A 21,873-nucleotide genomic window follows, 5' to 3' on the forward strand; every position below is an offset into this window, starting at 1 on the left:
TCCATCTGCAGAATTGGCCCCTGAGGGCCCCTTAGACCTGCCTCTGTCCCTGCTGGAGATGGGATGCTCAGGCAGGTTTGAGCTGATCACACATCCAATACCTGACCAGCCTTTGCCTCCACTCAGCACGGTCAGTATGGCCCAGGATCATGTTCTTTTCCAATCCATGTTAATGTTTAGAGACCATCTCCAGAGCGGTACATGCTGACCTATCACAAACCAGCTATATGCTTAAGACCCTTCCAGTTGCTCGTGTGCAACTGAGCAATTGTAGTCCTGATCTCTCCCAGTTATCTGCTGTCCTTCCAGCACCATTGGTTGTCAGACACATTACATAAGGCTGTTGTCTTTCAACTTTAACTGACGTATTGAGTGTTAATACAATCAGGCGTACCCTAAATGTAGCCCCTGATTCTAACCCAATCCTGAGACATACTGTTACCATTTAAAAACCATTAAAGCTACAGGTATAAAGACTGTTGGGAGCCTTCACGGGTGTAGATGTGTAGACCCTTTATGGAAAACAGTTGTGTACAAATAGCATTTTGGGCATCAAGTAATTTCCATAAGTAGTTGGACAGTCACAGTGCCTCAGCAGTTCTTAAAAAACTGAGAGGCCATGCAGAAAGAGATGAGTGAGGGAAACCGCCAAGACAACTCCAGAAGTTAGATTTCTGTGGCTGTGATAGTGCAACTTTTCATCTGTTGCACGACCAGTCACAGTTTCATTGTGGAGTTGCACAGAGCAGGATTTTCATACAAGAAAATGGTTCACATCTAGACTTGAGTCTCCCATGTGCCTTCTGGAAAAAAAATTGACGCATCAGATTTTAAAATCTTTACATTTCAGAAGTTGAACATATCAAATTCCTTAATTGTCCTTGTTGATAACTAAATAGTCAATGCCCTGTAACTCATTCAGAGTTGTCATGGGTGTCTTGGTGGCTTCCCTCACTCATCTTCTTGCATGGTCACAGTTCTAGAGAACTGCCTGCTCTATGAAGGTTTACCATGGAGTACCATTCTGTTCTTCTTTTGGTTGCTCCCTGTAGGAGAGTTCACGGCACATTATCAATCTCTAAAAAATTCTGTTATCTGTTATTTTTACAATATTTCAACCAAAGCAAAACATTCAACTCCCCATTCATTCAGCACGCTATGTGAATATTACTTTGGTAGCAGAAATTTTCAACAACATTGCATGTTGTAGTATATTTTCTTATAATTGAGCTTTTTTTCCAGCACATAATTTCACTTGCTTATTGTCATTGGGTTGTGTATGGCTGACAAGTTCCATAAAGATAAGCATACTAGCTTTTCAGAAATAAATTGAAATGTCCAAAAAAATATACCAGTGGTATCGCTCTGCAAAAGTAAGAAAGGAAATTGAGAATCCTTGTCCAGATTCCCATTAACACAGGAATTATTATTGAATAGTCTATGAAGATTTGTGGAGATCAAATGAAAAAGTTTTTTTTTTTTTTTTTTTTTTTTTGCACAGTCCTGCGAAAGACAAAATTACAGTAAAACAAATGATGCCGATCATAAACTAAAGCACATAACTTCATAAATTTGGAAAGCATAAGTGATTGTCCACAAATTCAATTTGATCCAAATGTAGATTACATTTACATTTAGTAGATTTTTTTATACTGTGTATCTGACAGCACAGAATGACAAAACGTCCAGCAGAAAATAATGACCAGTGCCAGCTGCAGCTGAACAGCAGGTTGCCATGGTTACGTGTCTTCCTCACCAGGATTCTCTGTCCTGATTATCTTAGCTCATTTTTTTTTTCTTTTTTTTTGCTGCTCCACAGCTCCCTCATGGGCTGCCTCCCACCAGCCTGAACCTGGAGGCAGAAGTAGAGAAGCAGTTTTTAAGGGACCCCGCCTGGCTTCCAATACATGACACAGACTTTGCCTTCAAGAACTTTCTCAAGTACAAATGCTTGCAAATGATTTTGTATTTGGTGGTTAACATTTTGGGGTTACAACAGTATTTTAAAGAACATAACTGAATAGGTACCTTTGATTGGGATTAGGGGTATTTGTTAAGAGGTATTACTGATAAATGTGTCATTATTTGTTTTAAAAGAATACTTGATAATGTATCACATATAAGACGGCCCCACTCATAATATTATATACAGTGCCCTCCAAAAGTACTGGAACACTTGGTATTTCACACATTTTAATTTGTGTATGCCATTTCAAATACAAAATAAAATTTATAAAATTATCAAATCAAATCAAATCAATTTTATTTATATAGCGCCAAATCACAACAACAGTTGCCCCAAGGTGCTTTATAATGCAAGGCAAAAGCCATACAATAATTACAGAAAAACCCCAACGGTCAAAACGACCCCCTATGAGCAAGCACTTGGCGACAGTGGGAAGGAAAAACTCCCTTTAACAGGAAGAAACCTCCAGCAGAACCAGGCTCAGGGAGGGGCAGTCTTCTGCTGGGACTGGTTGGGGCTGAGGGGAGAGAATCAGGAAAAAGACATGCTGTGGAAGACAGCAGAGATCAATCACTAATGATTAAATACAGAGTGGTGCATACAGAGCAAAAAGAGAAAGAAACACTCAGTGCATCATGGGAACCCCCCAGCAGTCTAAGTCTATAGCAGCATAACTAAGGGATGGTTCAGGGTCACCCTGATCCAGCCCTAACTATAAGCTTTAGCAAAAAGGAAAGTTTTAAGCCTAATCTTAAAAGTAGAGAGGGTTTTTATTTTTTATTCTATTTTTTATCTATTTTTTATTTTATTTATTATCTTCCTTAAACTCAAACTGAAAGCAAATCTCTACAAATTGATATAAAGTAATTAAGCCAAGATTATGGGTGGTATAAGTAATGGGCCCCTTTGGTATAATACCTGTAAATAATCAGTTTTATTGCCAGTTTTCTTCAGACAAGTCAGGGGATGGATACATGAACATTTCCAAGTGACTGAATATGTCTTGAACTTTATTTACTGCAATTATGAAGAAATACAAACAGTATGGCACTCTCTGGCAAATCTGTGTGTAGTGGGCAATTCTTAAAAACTAAGTGAGGGTTTTCTTTCACCAACACATCACATCTAGGCTTGCATCTCAGATGTGCCTTCTGGCAAACTGTAGGTGAACTTTCAGGTCTTCTTTTTAAGAAACTCTTCCTCTATAGCAATTCATCATGAAGCTGTATAACTGGAGATACAAAATGCAAAACATGCACTATGCACAATTTCTCCAATCACAGCCACAGAAGCCTATAAGTTCTTCTGGGTGTCTTGGTGGCTTTCCTCACTCTTCTCCTTCTTCCGCAGTCACTTTTTGAGAACTGTCTGCTCCATACAGATTTACCATAGAGTACCATACTGTTTGCATTTCTTCATAATTGATGTAAATAAAGTCCAAGACATATTCAGTGACTTGAAAATGTTCATGGATCCATCCTCTGACTTTTTTGAAGAAAACTGGCAATAAAACTGATTATTTACAGGTATTTTACCAAAGCCTTCCATTACTTATGCAAACCAACAATTTGGCTTTTACAGTAGTGTTCAGAATAATAGTAGTGCTATGTGACTAAAAAGATTAATCCAGGTTTTGAGTATATTTCTTATTGTTACATGGGAAACAAGGTACCAGTAGATTCAATAGATTCTCACAAATCCAGCAAGACCAAGTATTCATGATATGCACACTCTTAAGGCTATGAAATTGGGCTATTAGTAAAAAAAAAAAAGTAGAAAAGGGGGTGTTCACAATAATAGTAGCATCTGCTGTTGACGCTACAAACTCAAAACTATTATGTTCAAACTGCTTTTTTAGCAATCCTCTGAATCACTAAACTAGTATTTAGTTGTATAACCACAGTTTTTCGTGATTTCTCCACATCTGCGAGGCATTAATTTTGTTGGTTTGGAACCAAGATTTTGCTCGGTTACTAGTGTGCTTGGGGTCATTGTCGTGTTGAAACACCCATTTCAAGGGCATGTCCTCTTCAGCATAAGGCAACATGACCTCTTCAAGTATTTTGACATATCCAAACTGATCCATGATACCTGGTATGCGATATATAGGCCCAACACCATAGTAGGAGAAACATGCCCATATCATGATGCTTGTACCACCATGCTTCACTGTCTTCACTGTGAACTGTGGCTTGAATTCAGAGTTTGGGGGTCGTCTCACAAACTGTCTGTGGCCCTTGGACCCAAAAAGAACAATTTTACTCTCATCAGTCCACAAAATATTCCTCCATTTCTCTTTAGGCCAGTTGATGTGTTCTTTGGCAAATTGTAACCTCTTCTGCACGTCTTTTATTTAACAGAGGGACTTTGCGGGGGATTCTTGCAAATAAATTAGCTTCACACAGGTATCTTCTAACTGAACTGTCACAGCACTTACAGGTAACTCCAGACTGTCTTTGATCATCCTGGAGCTGATCAGTGGGTGAGCCATTGCCATTCTGGTTATTCTTCTATCCATTTTGATGGTTGTTTTCCATTTTCTTCCACGCGTCTCTGTTTTTTTTGTCCATTTTAAAGCATTGGACATCATTGTAGATGAACAGCCTATAATTTTTTGCACCTGCGTATAAGTTTTCCCCTCTCCAATCAACTTTTTAATCAAACTACGCTGTTCTTCTGACAGTGTCTCGAATGTCCCATTTTCCTCAGGCTTTCAAAGAGAAAAGCATGTTCAACAGGTGCTGGCTTCATCCTTAAATAGGGGACACCTGATTCACACCTGTTTGTTCCACAAAATTGACGAATTGTGAACATCCCCTTTTCTACCTGTTTTTACTAATAACCCAATTTCATAGCCTTAAGAGTGTGCATATCATGAATGCTTGGTCTTGTTGGATTTGTGAGAATCTACTGACTCTACTGGTACCTTGTTTCCCATGTAACAATAAGAAATATACTCAAAACCTGGATTAATCTTTTTAGTCACATAGCACTACTATTATTCTGAACACTACTGTATATTTTTTAATTAATTCATATCAAATTGTAGAGATTTGCTTTCAGTTTGAGTTTAAGGAAGATAATTATAAAAAAAAAAAAAATTTTTATATTTAAAATCACATAAACAAATTAAAATGTGTGAAATACCAAGTGTTACAATAATTTTGGAGGACATTAATTATAGCACTTATATTCAGGCCAGTGTGCTGTAGTTTGTTGGAAGGTGTGACGGTTCTGTTGTCTTCACCAGGGTGACTCGTAGAGAGGTTCATGTGGACTCTCTGCTCAGATGCAGTCCGTCTTCTCTTCACTCTGGCCTCTCTGTTGTCAGGGATCCGACCACAGGAATGCTGCTGGACTTCACAGAGGTGGCTGACAAAGATGTCACAATACACTTCCCACTGTTTTCATCTTCACTCATTAGTGTAATTGCTTATAGTGCATAATGAATGTTGAGGGAAAAAATGTGCTGAGATACCACATTATTTCCCCTGGAAAAGGTGTTGTAGACCTGCACAGATATTTGTTTAAGAAATGGAAATTACAAGATGATTCCATGTTTATATCTGTTTCACCAACAGTAAGTGGTTCCATCATAATTTTTTTTTCTCTACTTGATCTGGAAAGAAATATGCCATTAATTACACTTTAGTTTTTGGTGTGATACTTGAAGCCAGCTGTTGTTTTTTAAGGTATTGGGTCACATGTGTGCTATATTTACAAAGCTTGGTGAACAATGAACATCCTCTACATGTGATTCTTCTTCTTCTTCTTTGTCTTTTGGCTGTTCCCGTTAGGGGTCGCCACAGCAGATCAATCGTTTCCATCTCACCTGTCCTGTGTATCTTCCTCTGTCACACCAACCACTGCATGTCGTCTCTCAGCACATCCATGAACCTCCTCTTGGTCTCCCTCTTCTCCTCTTGCCTGGTGGCTCCATCCTCAGCATCCTTCTCCCTATATACCCTGGGCCCCTCCTCTGACAGTCCAAACCATCTACAATCCGCCTCTCTGACTTTGTCTCCAAATCGTCACCACCTGAGCTGTCCCTTTGATATGTTCATTCCTAATCTTGTCCATTCTTGTCACTCCCAAAGAGAATCTCAACATCTTCAGCTCTGCCACCTCCAGCTCTGCCTCCTGTCTTTTTGTTAGTGCCACTGTCTCTAAACCATAAACATAGCTGGTCTCCACTACTGTTTTTGTAACTTTCCCCTTCACCTCTTGCTGATATTCTTCGGTCACAAATCCTCCTGCCACCTTTCTCCACCCACTCCACCCTGCCTGCACTCTCTCTTCACATCTCTACCACACTCTCCATTACTTTGAACAGTTGACCCCAAATATTTAAACTCATCTACTTTCACCACTTCTACTCCTTGTAACTGCACTATTCCACTGGGCTCCTTCTCATTCCCACACATGTACTCAGTCTTGCTTCTACTGACTTTCATTCCCCTTCTCTCCAAAGCATATCTCCACTTCTCCAGACTAGACTCAACTTGCTCTCTACTCTCACTACAGATCACAATGTCATCTGCAAACATCATAGTCCATGGGGACTCCTGTCTGATCTCATCTGTCAACCTGTCCATCACCACTGCAAACAAGAAAGGACTCAGAGCTGATCCTTGGTGTAATCCCACCTCCACCTTGAATGAGTCTATCATTCCGACTGCGCATCTCACCGGTGTCACACTATTCTTGTACATGTCCTGCACTACCCTAACATACTTCTCTGCCACTCCAGACTTCCTCATACAATGCCACAACTCTTCTCTTGGCACCCTATCATAAGCTTTTTCTAAGTCCACAAACACACAATGTAACTCTTTCTGTCCTTCTCTGTACTTTTCCAACAGTATTCTCAGAACAAACATTGCATCTGTAGTGCTCTTTCTCGGCATGAAACCATATTGCTGCTCACAGATCTTCACCTGTTTTCTAAGCCTAGCTTCTACTACTCTTTCCCATAACTTCATGCTGTGGCTGATCAGCTTTATGCCTCTGTAGTTACTGATCACCCTTGTTTTTGAAAATAGGAACCAGCACACTTCGTCTCCACTCCTCAGGCATCCTCTCACTTTCCAAGATTTTATTAAACAATCTGGTTAGAAACTCTACTGCCATCTCTCCTAGACATTTCCATGCCTCCATTGGAATGTCATCTGGACCAACTGCCTTTCCACTCTTCATCCTCTTCATAGCAGCCCTCACTTCTTCCTTGCTAATCTCTTTTACTTCCTGATTTACTCTCACCACATCATCCAGCCTTTTCTCTCGCTTATTTTCTTTATTCATCAACTCTTCAAAATATTCCCTCCGCCTTCTCAGCACACACTCCTCACTTGTCAGCACATTACCATGTGCATCTTTTACCACCCTAACCTGCTGCACATCCTTTCCAGCTCTGTCCCTTTGTCTGGCCAATCGGTACAAGTCCTTTTCTCCTTCCTTACTATTCAACTTCTTGTACAGCTCGCAATATGCCTTTTCCTTTGCTTTTGCCACTTCTCTTCTTGCCTTACGCCGCATCTCCTTGTACTCCTGTCTACTTTCTTCATCTCTCCGACTATCCCAAAACGTTTTCGCCAACCTCTTTCTCCTTATGCTTTCCTGGACCTCTTCATTCCACCACCAAGTCTCCTTGTCTTCCTTCCACTGTCCAGATGTCATACCCAGTACTGCCCTAGCTGTCTCCCTCACCACATCTGCAGTACTTTTCCAGTTGTCCAAAATTGCTTCCCCTCCAACTAGTGCTTCTCTCACCTGCTCGCTGAATTTCACACAACAGTCTTCCTCCTTCAGCTTCCACCATCTGATCCTTTGTTGAGCTCTCACTCTCTTCTTCTTCTTTATCTCTAAAGTCATCCTACAAACAACCATCCTATGCTGTCTAGTGACACTCTCTCCTGCTACCACCTTACAGTCTGTGATTTCTTTTAGCTTGCATCTCTTATAAAGAATGTAGTCCACCTGTGTGCACCTTCCTCCACTCTTATATGTTACCCTGTGCTCCTCCCTTTTCTTAAAGTAGGTATTCACCACAGCCATTTCCATCCTTTTTGCAAAATCAACTACCATCTGTCCTTCCCCATTCCTATCCTTGATACCATATCTACCCATTACTTCCTCATCACCTCTGTTCCCTTCACCAACATGCCCATGAAGTCTGCTCCTATCACCACTCTTTCATGCTTGGGCACACTCTCCACCACCTCATCTAACACACTCCAGAAATCTTCTTCTCCTTCATCTCACAAACCTACCTGTGGGGCATATGCACTGATGATATTCATCATCACCCCTTCAATTTCCAACTTCACACTCATCACCCTGTCAGACACTCGCTTAACCTCCAACATACTTTTAACATACTCTTCCTTTAAAATGACCCCAACACCATTTCTCTTCCTGTCCTCACCATGGTACAACAACTTGTACCCACCGCCGATGCGCCTGCTCTTACTTCCCTTCCACTTGGTCTCTTGCACACACAATATGTCTACCTTTCTCCTCTCCATCATATCAGCCAGCTCTCTCCCTTTACCAGTCATACTACCAACATTCAAAGTCCCTACTCTCATTTCCACCCTTCTAGTTTTCTTCTTCTCCCGCTGTTCGTGGCAACGTTTTCCTCCTCTTCTTCGTCGTCTTCGCCCATGTGATGATTGATGATCCTCTACATGTGATGATTCTATATTTTTTTACACACTTGTATAACTCTCTTTATCTGTGTCTCATTTCAATAAATTGTGGGCTTGTGCATAGGTGTTTTTTTTTTTACGGGTTAATTATAGAGTCTATATTTGCATTTTAATTTGCCTTGTAGGTGTTGCTGGAGAACACTAGTCTGTCGTCAAAGAACTCGCTGTCACTACAACGCCAACCTGGACCCCCTTCGGAGAGCCTGCGAGGAAGCAACACCAACTATCCTTTTCTGCCTGGTAAGATGTTTTTGTGAGCTCCTCTTCCAATTTTGCCAGTGGGTTTAATTTTCTCAGTAACATATTTATGCTGCTTTATAGGTGGAATGGAGGAACTGACTCTGGAACAAATCAAAAAGAAATCTGAGCTGGAGGAGGACATAGACTTTGAGAAGGGTGAGTTTCGCTTTTTTATTTTTTGTTTGCAGTGTGACAAAATAATGACGAGACAGCTCTTTCTGATTGTTGCTTTCCCCTCACAGATTTACTCAGAGTCCCTCCCGGACTTAAAGCTGGGATGGACTTCAGTGACAAAGGTTTGTCTTCATCACGTTGTCCTGTGCAAACAATCACACGGCAAATGTAAATTATAATCAGACCTGCTGTAATGATTTATTTGCTCTTTGTTTTTAATTGTATTTTGAAGTTGCCAAAGTGGCAAAGCCAGAGGTCAACCTCATGTCCTTGCTGTCTACATGTGATGACATCAATTTGCAGCCTGAGTTGGAGGAGAAGGAGGAAGACCACGGGGATAAAGGAGCTCCCAAACTACCCCGAGCAAATAGTTTAGAAGACCTCGGTATCAAGGTAAGGCAGCTGCTTTTTAAAGTTGGGTAGACCAGCTGAGGAAATGAAGTTCTCAGCTTTTTTTAGTTTTTTTGGAGGGGGGCGGGGGCAAGGCTTCTAGCCAAACATGAGCTGCACTGAAATCTGGTTCTCTTCCTCTGTCTCCAGGATTCCGTGTCACAATTGAGTCCTTCAGGCAGCGGAAAAGATGAGAAATCTAAGACCAACCACGACATGGAGGAAAATAAAAAGTGGGCCATCCCCATGGACATAACTTCACCCTGCGATGATTTCTACAAGCGTATCCCACACCCGGCTTTCAAAGTGGGTACAGCCTGCACTGACTGTGGCAGCGATGGTGTATATCTGTCCTCAAATCTGTTGTTTCTGCAAATATCTGGTCCCATTTCATGGTGAATCAGCGTGTGTTGATGATGAACCTGCTTCTCTTCTCCAGTGGCCCTTTGAGCCGGACATTTTCCAGAAGCAGGCCGTGCTGCGGCTGGAAGATCACAACTCCGTCTTTGTAGCTGCACACACATCAGCTGGCAAAACAGCGGTGGCCGAATACGCCATTGCCCTCTCTCAGAAACACATGACCAGGTCTGTTTTTTGTTACAGTTAAATTACTGTGACTAATGTAATTATTGTGTTAAATTACTGGGACTTTTCATAGGATATGAGAATTCATTCATTTATGATTATTTCCCAGGTAAAATTATGAACATTTTCTGCTTTCAGCTGCTTTTCTGTCTGTCTTTTTTTTATTTTGTAAATTCAGTATTGTTGGGGTTTGGTAAAATCAAGACACCAGCATGGTGATTTTGTGGAAATGAGTTGGAGCCTGTGCAAAAGGCCAGGTATCCAAAATGTCATTCAGGGCCTCAGAAAAAAGTATTTTATTATTTGTATTATATTATCATTAAAGTGCAAAACTTCAAAAGATTAAACTGGTTTTAAGGAATTTTTATAAGGTTGGAGGAATTTCCCATCCCACTGTTGTAAATCATGATCCATCCATTTTCTATACTCACTTACTCCAATTAAGAGTTGGGGGGGGGGGGGGGGGGGAGCCTATCCCAGCAATAGGAGCAAACCATTTCTTACAAAAATTTCTTCTAAAAACATGAAAATGGTGGGTTTTAAAATATTTTTTTATTTGACATGACATTGATGAATGTCGTACCGTTAAGGTATTTTATCTGTCAGCATATCATCGTGTTCTGTCTCTTTCTGATTATATGTGCTGATAGGACCATTTACACATCCCCTATCAAGGCTCTGTCCAATCAGAAGTTCAGAGATTTTAAGAACACATTTGGGGATGTTGGACTCCTGACGGGCGATGTCCAGCTCAGCCCAGAGTCTTCGTGTCTCATCATGACGACGGAGATCCTCAGGTACTTGATAGTGGTATTAATGATTTTGTAAATAAGACCCAATGAACTTCTAGAGTCCTTTCTCTTCTCTCAGGTCGATGCTTTATAACGGCTCAGAGGTCATCAGAGACCTGGAGTGGGTGATTTTCGATGAGGTTCACTACATCAATGACACAGAGGTTTGAAACCGATTTCTGCCTCCCCTTGATCTCCGGCCAACCGCTGTCACAAATGATGGGCTGTTCTCTTCTTTTGGCTTTCTTTCCTTTTCTTCAGAGAGGTGTCGTGTGGGAAGAGGTTTTGATCATGCTTCCCGATCACGTTGGGATCATTCTCCTAAGCGCCACAGTGCCGAATGCACTGGAGTTCAGCGAGTGGATTGGGTTTGTGCTCCACACTGACATCTCTGTCAACACAGAATATTAGAGGAACACTTGTGATGTCTGTAATCAGTTTATGTGGTGAGGGAGAGTTTCAGTCAGAACGTCAAGAGTCAGAGCAGGTCAGGTCTGGAGGCAAAATGTGATTCCATCAATCGGTTCACATTCAGGTCTCACAATTATACAGTAACAGAGATCTGCAAAGATACCAGGATCTTCAAACATCTCTGTCCGGTGACTTCCTATCTCCATATACTCTTCCCAGGCATCGCTCCGCTGCAGAGATGACTGTCTTTAAAAGTTCTACTAGCTCTACTAGTAGACTGCTTACAGATACACTTCTGCTGGCTAAGTCCAGGAAGTCATTGAAAGCCCGGATTTTAATTTTTATCCAGGACAATCACAAACTCTTACAGAAGTCCATCCAACAAGCATCCAAATTTTTTTGGAAACAGGGTTGTACTTTAAAGTTTATAAATTCAAAAAAAATATTTTTATGTCTCTGTCCAAAGTCTTTGGTTTTTTGGGGGGAGGGGGACAAGTATGCTGCTCATTACCCCCTTAGGATTTTCATATTTTGCATACATGATTAGCAGATGGTTCGAAATATTCAACAGATTATTTAAGAAAATCACCATTATTTGCAGTCATAGTTTTTTTTTCCACTGGTAGATTTCAGTAGAAATTTTTAGAATGATGTGTTCTTGTTGTTGACTTACATTTTTGTGTCTTTGGAACTTTTTTCTTTCTCTTAATGTTTTATTTCCAGTCGTATTAAGAAAAGGAACATTTACGTGATCAGCACAGCTAAGAGACCTGTGCCTCTGGAGCATTATCTATATACTGGAAACAGCACTAAGACTCAGAAAGAGATGTTCCTGCTGGTGGATGCTACAGGCAACTTCCTGACTAAAGGGTACCTTTTTTTTACTACACAGTAGCATCTGAAACATATGAAATAGTACATATCCAGATGTTACTGCATATTATAGTACTTCATTAAATGGTTGTTGCTGTTGTGGCCACAGAAAAATGCTTTAAAGGGTCTTGTTTGTTGTTCAGGTACTATGCAGCTGTAGATGCCAAGAAGGAGCGCACCAGCAAACACGCCCAAACATTCGGCACCAAAAACACATCTCAGAACACCACAGCCAGCCAGGTCATTTACATTCATTGTCTTTTGTTGTCCTCGTCACTTTCTTTCTCTATATAACATAATCCAAAGATGGCCGAGTTCATCCATCATTTATTGCTTGTTATTCATCCCCATGTTCGATTGCGTTCCTCTTATTCTGCCGACTAGGATCGAGCGGTGTGGTTGGCGCTCCTGCACTTTTTGTCCCAGCGGCAGCAGACCCCTGTCGTTGCATTCACCTTCTCTCGGACACGCTGTGACGAGAACGCTCGCTCGCTGGAGTCCATGGACTTCACAACCTCGGTAGAGAAAGCCGAGATCCACTCGTTCTTCCAAAAAAGCATAAGCCGCCTGAGAGGAGGAGACCGACAGTTACCTCAGGTAAACGACAAACATTACAATAAATATGACTTATACATGTATATATTAATCTGTCCAGTTTGTCTATCACGTCATATTAAAGGAAGAAAATGTAATATGTACTGACCATCATCAGTTGAGAAGCGCTCCTTGAATTTTAAGGGTTTGTTTTACACTTTATTGTGATCACATCTTTTATATGATGGCGTGTCAGATCAGAAGGTACTATGGGGGAATACAGTGCTAGTGTAATTTGTTTATGACTTTTGGCATATTTTTCCTGCTGACGTGGATGTAGAGAATCGGACCATGTGTTCATTTATAGAAGATTATATTATAAGTATAATGTTGAAAGTTTAACATTTACGGCTTTTTTTTAACAATAAAATAAAGTGTCCAACTTATTGGCTAGTTGTTGCAATAAACTTTTAGATCCTTCTCATGAGGAACCTGTTGAAGAGGGGAATCGCAGTCCATCATAGCGGGATCCTGCCAATCCTGAAGGAGGTCATTGAGATGCTCTTCTCACGAGGTCTGGTAAAGGTGCGTCAGACTTCATTAAAACAAAAGCAAAGTTGGGGAGGATCTGAGGGATAGAGAGATGCAAGCGTTTCATTTGCTCACGGATTCACGAAATTTTGCATGATGAACTATCAGTTTTGATGGCCCATATGAATCATCTAGATAGCAATTAAATAAGCCATTAAGGGGGGGATTGTTAGTGACCGCAGATGCTCATATGAATTGGAGTAGCATTAGAAGTCACTTTGTTTACTCTATTTTTGCACAAAAATTGGTTGAGACCCAAGTTTGTTTTCACGTTCTACAAACGTTTCCCTTTTGCCTGACAAAATAAAAGTACCGTAAGTCCCTTTGGCTGCTCCCTTGACTTTTTTTTTTAACTGCACATGTTGATTTGGCACAGATTTTATGCCAGATGCCCTTCCTGAGGCAACTCCACATTACATGGAGAAACGTGGCAGCAGTGGGGTTTGAACTGGGAACCTTCCACACTGAAACCAAGCACGCAAAGCACTTGGCCACCACCCCACTCCTTTTGCCTGACAAAAGAACGTTTGTTTTTTTGACTGTCTTTGTAAAGAGAGTCCTTGTTGGTCGTTTGGTAGGGATTTCTTAGAAATTCTTATGGGCTAGAAATAGTTTCCTCATCATCTCACGGTGTTTCTTGCCTAATCTAATGCTTGTGATTTACTTTGGTTACATTATCTTGAGGAAAACAAGATGATCACATCATCCACTGTGGTGCAAAAACAAATCCAAATAACAGGAAAAGATTATATGATATGGCAAGAATTATTGCCAGAAGAGAAGAAAACCGAGTGAGAGAGGTGGATGAAGGAATAACACTGAAACTGACCATATTCTAAGTTTACGTTTCAGTGAATTTTGTGTATGACAGTGCACCAGATGTTACTATTTCAAATTAGAACTTTCCAAACCCTCCTGCCATATCAGCCATTGCACTCCTTTGCCTCTAAGATTTCACTTATTTTTTTCAATTACCTGTCAAACTGGAAAATCATTCAGGTTCTTAATCCCCAAATTGTTTCTGGTGTGCAATTTAGCTCCTTTCATGGCAGCATGACATCAGTGTGTTTGTGCGATGTACTCTATTTTCTATTTACAAAGATGATGATGATGAAAACTGTTTATTTCGAACATTTGATACAACAACAATTACAAGATAGATCAGTAAAGACAACAACAAAAAAGTTCCTACTGTGTACCCAACATGTCCGAAAAGGGGTAGGGTGAAGCATCAGCTTATTTATCCCTACCCCTTCTTCCCCACAACCAGTAATACCCTTTGCCACATATACACATAGATTCCTACACACCTAAACCGATATCAATATATATATATATATATATATATATATATATATATATATATATATATATATATATATATATACATACACATATACACACATATATACACAAACATAAATATACACCTACACATACCTACTTACATACAAAATACTATATATTTACAAGCCGAAGCAAAGAACAAAAACACCCTAACCCTCATTACCCTTCCTCCTCCCTATACCTAGAAAAAAACATATTTTTGTACCGCTGTTTGAACTGGTTCATGCTTGGACATTGCTTGAGCCCCACTCCCAATCTGTTCCACATCTTCACCCCACAGACAGAAATACAGAAACCTTTTAATGTTGTTCGTGCCCACTGATGCTTTAAATTAAATTTCCCCCTCAGACTGCAATCCCCTGATCTGTTAAAAAACATATTTTTAATATTTGCTGGAAGTAAATTGTTTATTGCTTTATACACGATTTGTACTGTTTGAAAATGAACCAAGTCTGTGAATTTTAAGAATTTGGATTGTAAAAATAGTGGATTTGTATGATCTCTATAGCCAGTATTATGAATAATTCTTATAGCTCTTTTCTGCATTACTGATAGTGATTGTGTTGTACCTTCATAAGTATTACCCCATACCTCTGCACAGTACTGTAAATATGGTAAAACCAGTGAGCAGTAAAGAATGCGGAGTGAGTTGTGGTCCAGAATATGTTTCGCTTTGTTTAGAACTGAAATGCTTCTTGACAGTTTACTTTGTATATGTTTTATATGAGTCCAGTTTATCTTATCATCTATTATCACCCCCAGAAACTTATTTTCATGTACCCTTTCAATATCTACCCCCTCGACTTGTAACTGAACCTGTATGTCTGTATTACAATAGCCAAATAACATGTATTTTGTTTTACTTAAGTTTAATGATAATTTGTTTCTGTCAAACCATATTTTCAATTTTCCCATTTCTATACTGATCCTCCTCAGTAACTCCTGCAAATCCCCCCCTGAACAAAAAATGCTTGTGTCATCTGCAAATAATACTAATTTTAATATTTTGGAAACATTGACAATATCATTTATATAAATTAGAAACAGTTTTGGACCCAATACTGACCCCTGTGGGACGCCACAAGCATTGTCCAAGCATGATGATGTATATTCCCCCAACTTCACAAACTGTTTTCTGTTACTTAAGTAGCTTCTCACCCAGTGCAACACCAACCCCCTAATCCCATACGGTTCAAGTTTACTGATTAATATGTCATGATTGATTGTATCAAAAGCCTTTTTAAGGTCTATAAATATTCCAACTGAATGTAATTTGTGGTCTATGGCGTTTGTAATCTCCTCAACTGATTCTATTAATGCAAGTGATGTTGAACTATGTGCTCTGAATCCATATTGACTATCAGTAAGTAATTTATGTTTATTTATGAATTTGTCTAATCTATTATTGAATAACTTTTCTAATAATTTGGAAAATTGTGGAAGCAAAGAAACAGGTCTATAATTTGTGAAGTGGTGTCTATCCCCAGTCTTATACAGCGGCACAACCTTAGCTATTTTCATTTGATTGGGAAATTTACCGGTTTGAAATGATAAGTTACAGATGTATGTTAATGGTTCTACAATCCATTCAATGACCTGTTTTACCACCACCATATCAATTTCATTTAAATCGGTAGATGTTTTATATTTACAATTATTCACAATGTCTATAATTTCTTTTCCATCCACTGCTGTGAGGAACATTGAACAGGGATTTCTTTCTATGAGATTATTATCCCAATCCTCAGGTTGGGAATTGGGAATTTTTTCTGCCAACCTTGTTCCAATATTTACAAAAAAATTATTAAAACCGTTGACTACCTCATCCTTATTTTCCTTCTTGACATTATTATCAATGAAATACTGAGGGTAACTCTGTTTTTTATTACCATTTTTGATAATGCTATTTAATATATCCCATATTCCTTTAATATTGTTTTTGTTATTATATAATATGTTACTATAATATTCCTTCCTACATACCCATATAATATTAGTTAATCTATTTTTGTATTTCTTATATCTATTTTCTGCCTCTTTAGTCTTTAGTTTTATGAATTCTCTATACAGTGCATTTTTCTTATTACATGCATTTCGTAACCCTTTCGTCATCCATGGTTGAGCTTGGATTTTTTTGTTTTCTGTAGTCTTGTTTAATTGGACAATTTTTATCATATAATAATGTAAATATTTGTAAAAAAGTTTCATATGCACTATCAACATCACTTTCACTGTATACCTTTTCCCAGTTTTGCTCCTGTAAATCCTTCTTTAGTGTGTTCATGTTTTCCTCTGTCCGCACTCGCCTGTATTTTATTTTCTACACCTATTTTAGCACCTGTTAGGGTGTAAAAACTGTTTTTGCAGCATCAACCCATTTTCTTAGGTTAAAATGGTCTTACAGCACACTTTAAGCAGAATTCGTGAAGCCATGCAGACCCAGTATTCATTCTGAGTCCTGTGTTTGTCTCCAAGGTGCTGTTTGCCACTGAGACGTTTGCCATGGGAGTGAACATGCCAGCCAGGACCGTGGTATTTGACAGCATCAGGAAACATGACGGGAGTGGCTTTAGAAATCTGCTGCCTGGTATGCTACACTCCAAACTGACATTTGGTATCTTTTTATTATCCTTTATTTACTATCCTTTTGTTCTTTTTGGTATGGTGAATTTTGGGGGATATGTGTAGCAGTCATGCGCCACCTATTGGTTACATTTCACTATAAGCAGCCTCAGCTGACTTTCTCCTCTCCAGCAGACAGTGTCCTGCACTCACATAATAGTGATCAGTCTACTCCACTGACACGAGCATGCCTTTGATTCACGACACAGCACGACCTGTGTTGTGCTGGAGAGTAAACTCCTCTTTAACGGGTGCAGACAGGACGCGAGAGGGGCGCCGCTGCGTGCTATTGTGCACAGAGAATTTTGAAATGTTCAAAAAAATCTTTCACGAACAAATGTCATGCTGTGTGGCGCGATCTAATCTCCAACACTACATGCAGTTCGTCAAGTGGAGTAAAGAAGAAGTGAACAGAATGAGTGGTGACATCAGCAGATCGTATCAGAGCGCATCTCGTCTGAAAGATTATAACAAGAAGTTAAATCTGCTATAAACATACTTTGACAGCTGCAGGCAAGAAGGAAAGAACACACAACTGTTTTACCAAGCCATGACAATGTAAACATGACAAATAATTACCTTTTTAGATGGCTCAAAATGCTTTCTGCAGGAAGTTGGGCGCGGCCATGCGTGCAAACGGCTCCGCCTGCAGCCTCCTCTGTGATTCAGGAAGTGATTAGAGCCATTTTTAACGGGCAATTTGCAGAAAAAAATGATTAATCCGCCACAAAATAATTATTTTATATATTCAGCGCAGAGCGCATGGCAGCCAGTAGAAGAGAGAACAGCGTCCATCTGTGAACACAGCAGGTGGGATCGTCACAACGACGTTCGTGTTATTGCGTGAGTCACAGGCATGCTCCTGTCAGTGCACCTTAAGCAAGTGATCAATGCGCTTTACCATTAATATTAGTCTGCCAACAGAACTCCTGCCCAGGTGGCAACTGATTGTCCGCTCCTGCTTTATACATTTGTTAATGCTCTTTCATGTCCCGCTTCCAGCTGTGGGTGTTAACACACCAAGGTGCAATGTGTATTACATGCGAATAAAGCCTTTTGGCCTCTTTTGATGTGGTTCCGTCTTGGCCTGTGTGTCAGTCGACAATGCTATTTCCTAATGGCCCAGTCACACGGCACTTAACGAAGGGCAACGAAGACCTAATGAAAGAAGAAATATGGACTTTCGTTGGTTTCGCAGTGGCTCCAGGCGCGTTTTGGTTATAGTGTCGAGATCAGCGTTAGCTTCAGTTTCGTTTTGTTCCTCTTTCGTCCCTTTTGCACTCTTGCTTCGCAGGCTATTCTGGGATAAAGCTCTTTTGTCCACATTTTCTCAATGAATTGTGACTTTTTTACTTTTTTCCCTTCGTTCAGGAATCGCCGTATGCCATGTGACCGGGCCAGAACCAGCTGTATCACACACTGAACGATCGCTGGTCGTTTATTCTGCTCAGGCAAAGCTGTTTCTTGTAGTCACCAAATTGAGCTCTAGGCAACGACACACTGTCTCACACGCCAGGGGTTTCCTGCTTCATTGTTAATTACATTGTTTATTATCATTGCATGGGTTTCCTCTAAGTACTCCGGTTTCCTCCCACAATCAAAAACATGCTTACTTAGGGTCTATTCCTTTCTCTGCCCCTGACCAAGGCAGAGTCACTACATCTGAAGTTGGTTCCTGGGTGTCAGACTGTGGTTGCCCACTGCTCCTAGTGGTTGGATTGTGTCACACTGTAACTAGGAAGGGTTAAATGCAGAGGACAAATTTCATTGTGTGTATGTATATGTACATACATACAATGACAATAAAGGCTCTATTCATTCATTCATGCATGTTTCATCTTCAAAGAGGGGAAAAAAAAACAACAACAACTACATTTTGTAATGTCTTTGATGTGTTGCATTGTACTTTCAGGTGAATATATTCAGATGGCAGGCAGAGCAGGCAGGAGAGGTCTGGATCCTACAGGCACAGTCATCATTCTGTGTAAAGCCGGTGTGCACGAGATGGCGGACCTGCACACTATGATGCAGGTGAGACTCTCCATGTCTGCAATAGAAGAACCAATTTCCTAGTTTTGAAACATCCGCCTGCCTTGTAGTTGCTCTTATGTTAACATATTTAAGGTTAAGCCCTTTCTGAATGTGATTTTTTTTTTCTTGTTTATAAAGTAGATTTGTTTTCTGAAAGTTGTTGGATTGTTTATATGTGTTTTAATCACCCAATTAAGTGGGTTTATTTTAACTAATTATCCCTACATTCTGGTTTGGTGAAGTGTGTGTTTTGAGTTTCATTTGGCTGTTCACCAGCGTAAAAAGTAATTTGATCTGTTGGTGCAGCTGCATATCAATAAGGGTGACAAAGGAAAAAACAACATAAAGGACCCTATTTTGACATTCTTTACCACATAATTTAAAGTGCATAGTGCATGTGCATGTAGGGTGTGTCCATCTCCACTTTGGTATTTACACAGTGAATAATCTGAGCAAAATGTAATGCAGTGAGAGCAAAGGATTTAATTACCTCCGCCCTGTTTTCACCCTGTTTGTTTGTGAACAGCCTGGAACCCACAATTTTTCATATATATTGTGAAGTTTTTACAGAGGATTCATATCCTGATAGGCAAGAACTGATTCAGTTTTCAACGTCAAAGGTCAAAGTCATGAAAAACCTTGAAAAATTGGAAAAATAATTATCCTTTAACAATGAATGAATTTTCAAAAATTTATAACTGTAAAAATGATCAGATTTCTTTCATATTTGAGAGCATTATGTAGGACGTTATCCTTTATGGACTGACAAAGTTTGATCCGGATGACAGATTTTGAAGCCATTTAAATTTAACATTGAAATCCCATTTTAATGTATATTTTGCATCATATATTAATCAAACATGCCCCAGTCACTCTCATATTTGAAAGTGAGGTGCAGACAGGCACTCACTATCGCTTGACAAAGTTTGACCCAAATCTGATCCAGATTGTGGATTTTGTGGACATTTGATGTACATTTTATATTATGTTTCAATCAAAAGTGCCTCAATCACTCTCATTTTTCTGTTATGGATTTACCTACACAACCAAAATTTGATGGAGATTCCAATTTTATGCCTGTTTGTTTATCTTCCCGTTATCTGTCAGAAACCAAGTGCCAAAAAGCAATGACAAAAGAGATAACCAATGTTCTGTGAAAATTATCTGAAAAAGAATTCAGAAACTGAAAAAGTTGGGAAAATAAACCTAACACCACCACAAAATAAGCTTTGATTCAAGTGCATGAACTAAATACATTCTCCTGACATTTGATCACATGTAATTAAACTTATGAAAAGCCACTTCTAACAGGATCTTGACCTTGAAAATTTTTTCCAAGGTAAAAATTTTGGAACTGGAAACTAGTGTTGGCGGCGGTTTGCGCTCTGTGTGCAGTGCTCTAGTATAGTTTATTTATTAGTCGTGAGTGTTTTTTGGGGGGAATAACATGAATTAAACCAATCAGACTGTCATTCCATTTAAGAGGCATGTGCGCTAGAGCCTTGTGCACTGCTGTTTAGATGATGGATGTAAGTGAGGTGTTTCCTGAGGAGGAAACTGATGCATGTAAAGTGTTGAAACAAACCAGTGGAATATTTATGAAGGCAGTCACCAAGGCTGCCTGAGGTGAAGCAGAGGAGCACCTCATTCCTGCAACAACACCTCCTCCATCTCCATCCACCTGTTCTCCTCCATCCCATAATGCACAGACATCCCATAATGCGCAGCCCTGGCTGTACAAACAGAGCATTGGCCCTTTGTGAACCCACCTGTTGAAGGCACATCTCATTATTGCATTGCATAAATGGCGTTTGACTTTGGACCACCTTTTTGTTGATGCATAGCGTAGTTGCTTTCTGCTGCCTCGTCGTAGCATTGCACAAGCACCGTGCTTTACCACTCCATGTTTGTTTGTTTTAATGCCTTTTTAAAATTGACACTATCTTCTCCGTTGGGTTCAGGGTAAGCCGACCACCCTGCAGTCTCAGTTTAGACTGACCTACACCATGATTCTCAACCTGCTGCGGGTCGAAGCTCTCCGTGTGACCGACATGATGAGGAGGAGCTTCTCTGAAAGCCACAGAGAAACACAGGTTGACATAAGCCGCAGTATACCACCAGAACAAAGCAGGACAGCGTATTACTGTATAAAAGTTCTTCACCTCCTCCTCTTCCTCCTGTGATAGGCCCACGAGAAGAGGATCAACCAGCTCAAGCAGGCACTGTCCTGCCTGCTGCCTCTGGACACGGAAGGCCAGCTGTCTGATCTGCTGCTGTACTACCACACCATCACAGAGCTGCGTATCATCACCGAGACCCTGCAGGTCCTCTTAAAAAAAATTAACTCAGTGAAGCACTAATTCATGCATTCTGAATCTGCCGCTTCATCATTTGCATTTGCTGTTTTTTAGTGCGCAGTACTGGAGTCTGTCAGTGGGCTCAAAGCTCTGTCTGTAGGTCGAGTTGTGGTGGTGAACAACAAACAGCATCTCAACGCTCTCGGAGTTATCCTACAGGTTGGTGCTTTTGTGAAAGCTTGACGTATAACAATAGAAATTTGGAACTGGGGTGCAATGACGGACTGTGAACATCTTAACATTCTATGTATTTC

General features: G+C 40.1%; 1 protein-coding gene and 1 long non-coding RNA gene across 2 annotated transcripts in view; one reads left to right on the plus strand and one right to left on the minus strand.

Moving 5' to 3' along the window:
• The window catches only part of skiv2l (SKI2 homolog, superkiller viralicidic activity 2-like), a 35,568-nt gene that overhangs the window by 309 nt on the left and 13,386 nt on the right, over positions 1-21,873 (plus strand). Inside the window, exons 2-22 of the mRNA XM_034160234.1 lie at positions 12-130; positions 1,820-1,941; positions 5,217-5,334; positions 8,799-8,913; positions 8,995-9,069; positions 9,156-9,209; positions 9,320-9,480; positions 9,628-9,783; positions 9,917-10,062; positions 10,713-10,859; positions 10,933-11,017; positions 11,115-11,221; positions 11,988-12,134; positions 12,281-12,377; positions 12,522-12,734; positions 13,146-13,256; positions 17,085-17,196; positions 19,144-19,262; positions 21,224-21,355; positions 21,449-21,586; positions 21,674-21,778. Of these exons, the coding sequence (XP_034016125.1) occupies positions 12-130; positions 1,820-1,941; positions 5,217-5,334; positions 8,799-8,913; positions 8,995-9,069; positions 9,156-9,209; positions 9,320-9,480; positions 9,628-9,783; positions 9,917-10,062; positions 10,713-10,859; positions 10,933-11,017; positions 11,115-11,221; positions 11,988-12,134; positions 12,281-12,377; positions 12,522-12,734; positions 13,146-13,256; positions 17,085-17,196; positions 19,144-19,262; positions 21,224-21,355; positions 21,449-21,586; positions 21,674-21,778 (2,579 nt within the window). The remainder of the gene's footprint in view (positions 1-11; positions 131-1,819; positions 1,942-5,216; positions 5,335-8,798; positions 8,914-8,994; positions 9,070-9,155; positions 9,210-9,319; positions 9,481-9,627; positions 9,784-9,916; positions 10,063-10,712; positions 10,860-10,932; positions 11,018-11,114; positions 11,222-11,987; positions 12,135-12,280; positions 12,378-12,521; positions 12,735-13,145; positions 13,257-17,084; positions 17,197-19,143; positions 19,263-21,223; positions 21,356-21,448; positions 21,587-21,673; positions 21,779-21,873) is intronic.
• Positions 11,883-12,378, minus strand: LOC117501379. Its single transcript, XR_004558025.1, has 2 exons — positions 12,285-12,378; positions 11,883-12,138 (listed from the first exon to the last, which is right to left on the minus strand). It is a non-coding gene; the product is annotated as an uncharacterized LOC117501379 (long non-coding RNA).

This window comes from Thalassophryne amazonica, chromosome 20 (genome assembly GCF_902500255.1).
Source record: "Thalassophryne amazonica chromosome 20, fThaAma1.1, whole genome shotgun sequence".
NCBI lineage: Eukaryota > Metazoa > Chordata > Actinopteri > Batrachoidiformes > Batrachoididae > Thalassophryne > Thalassophryne amazonica.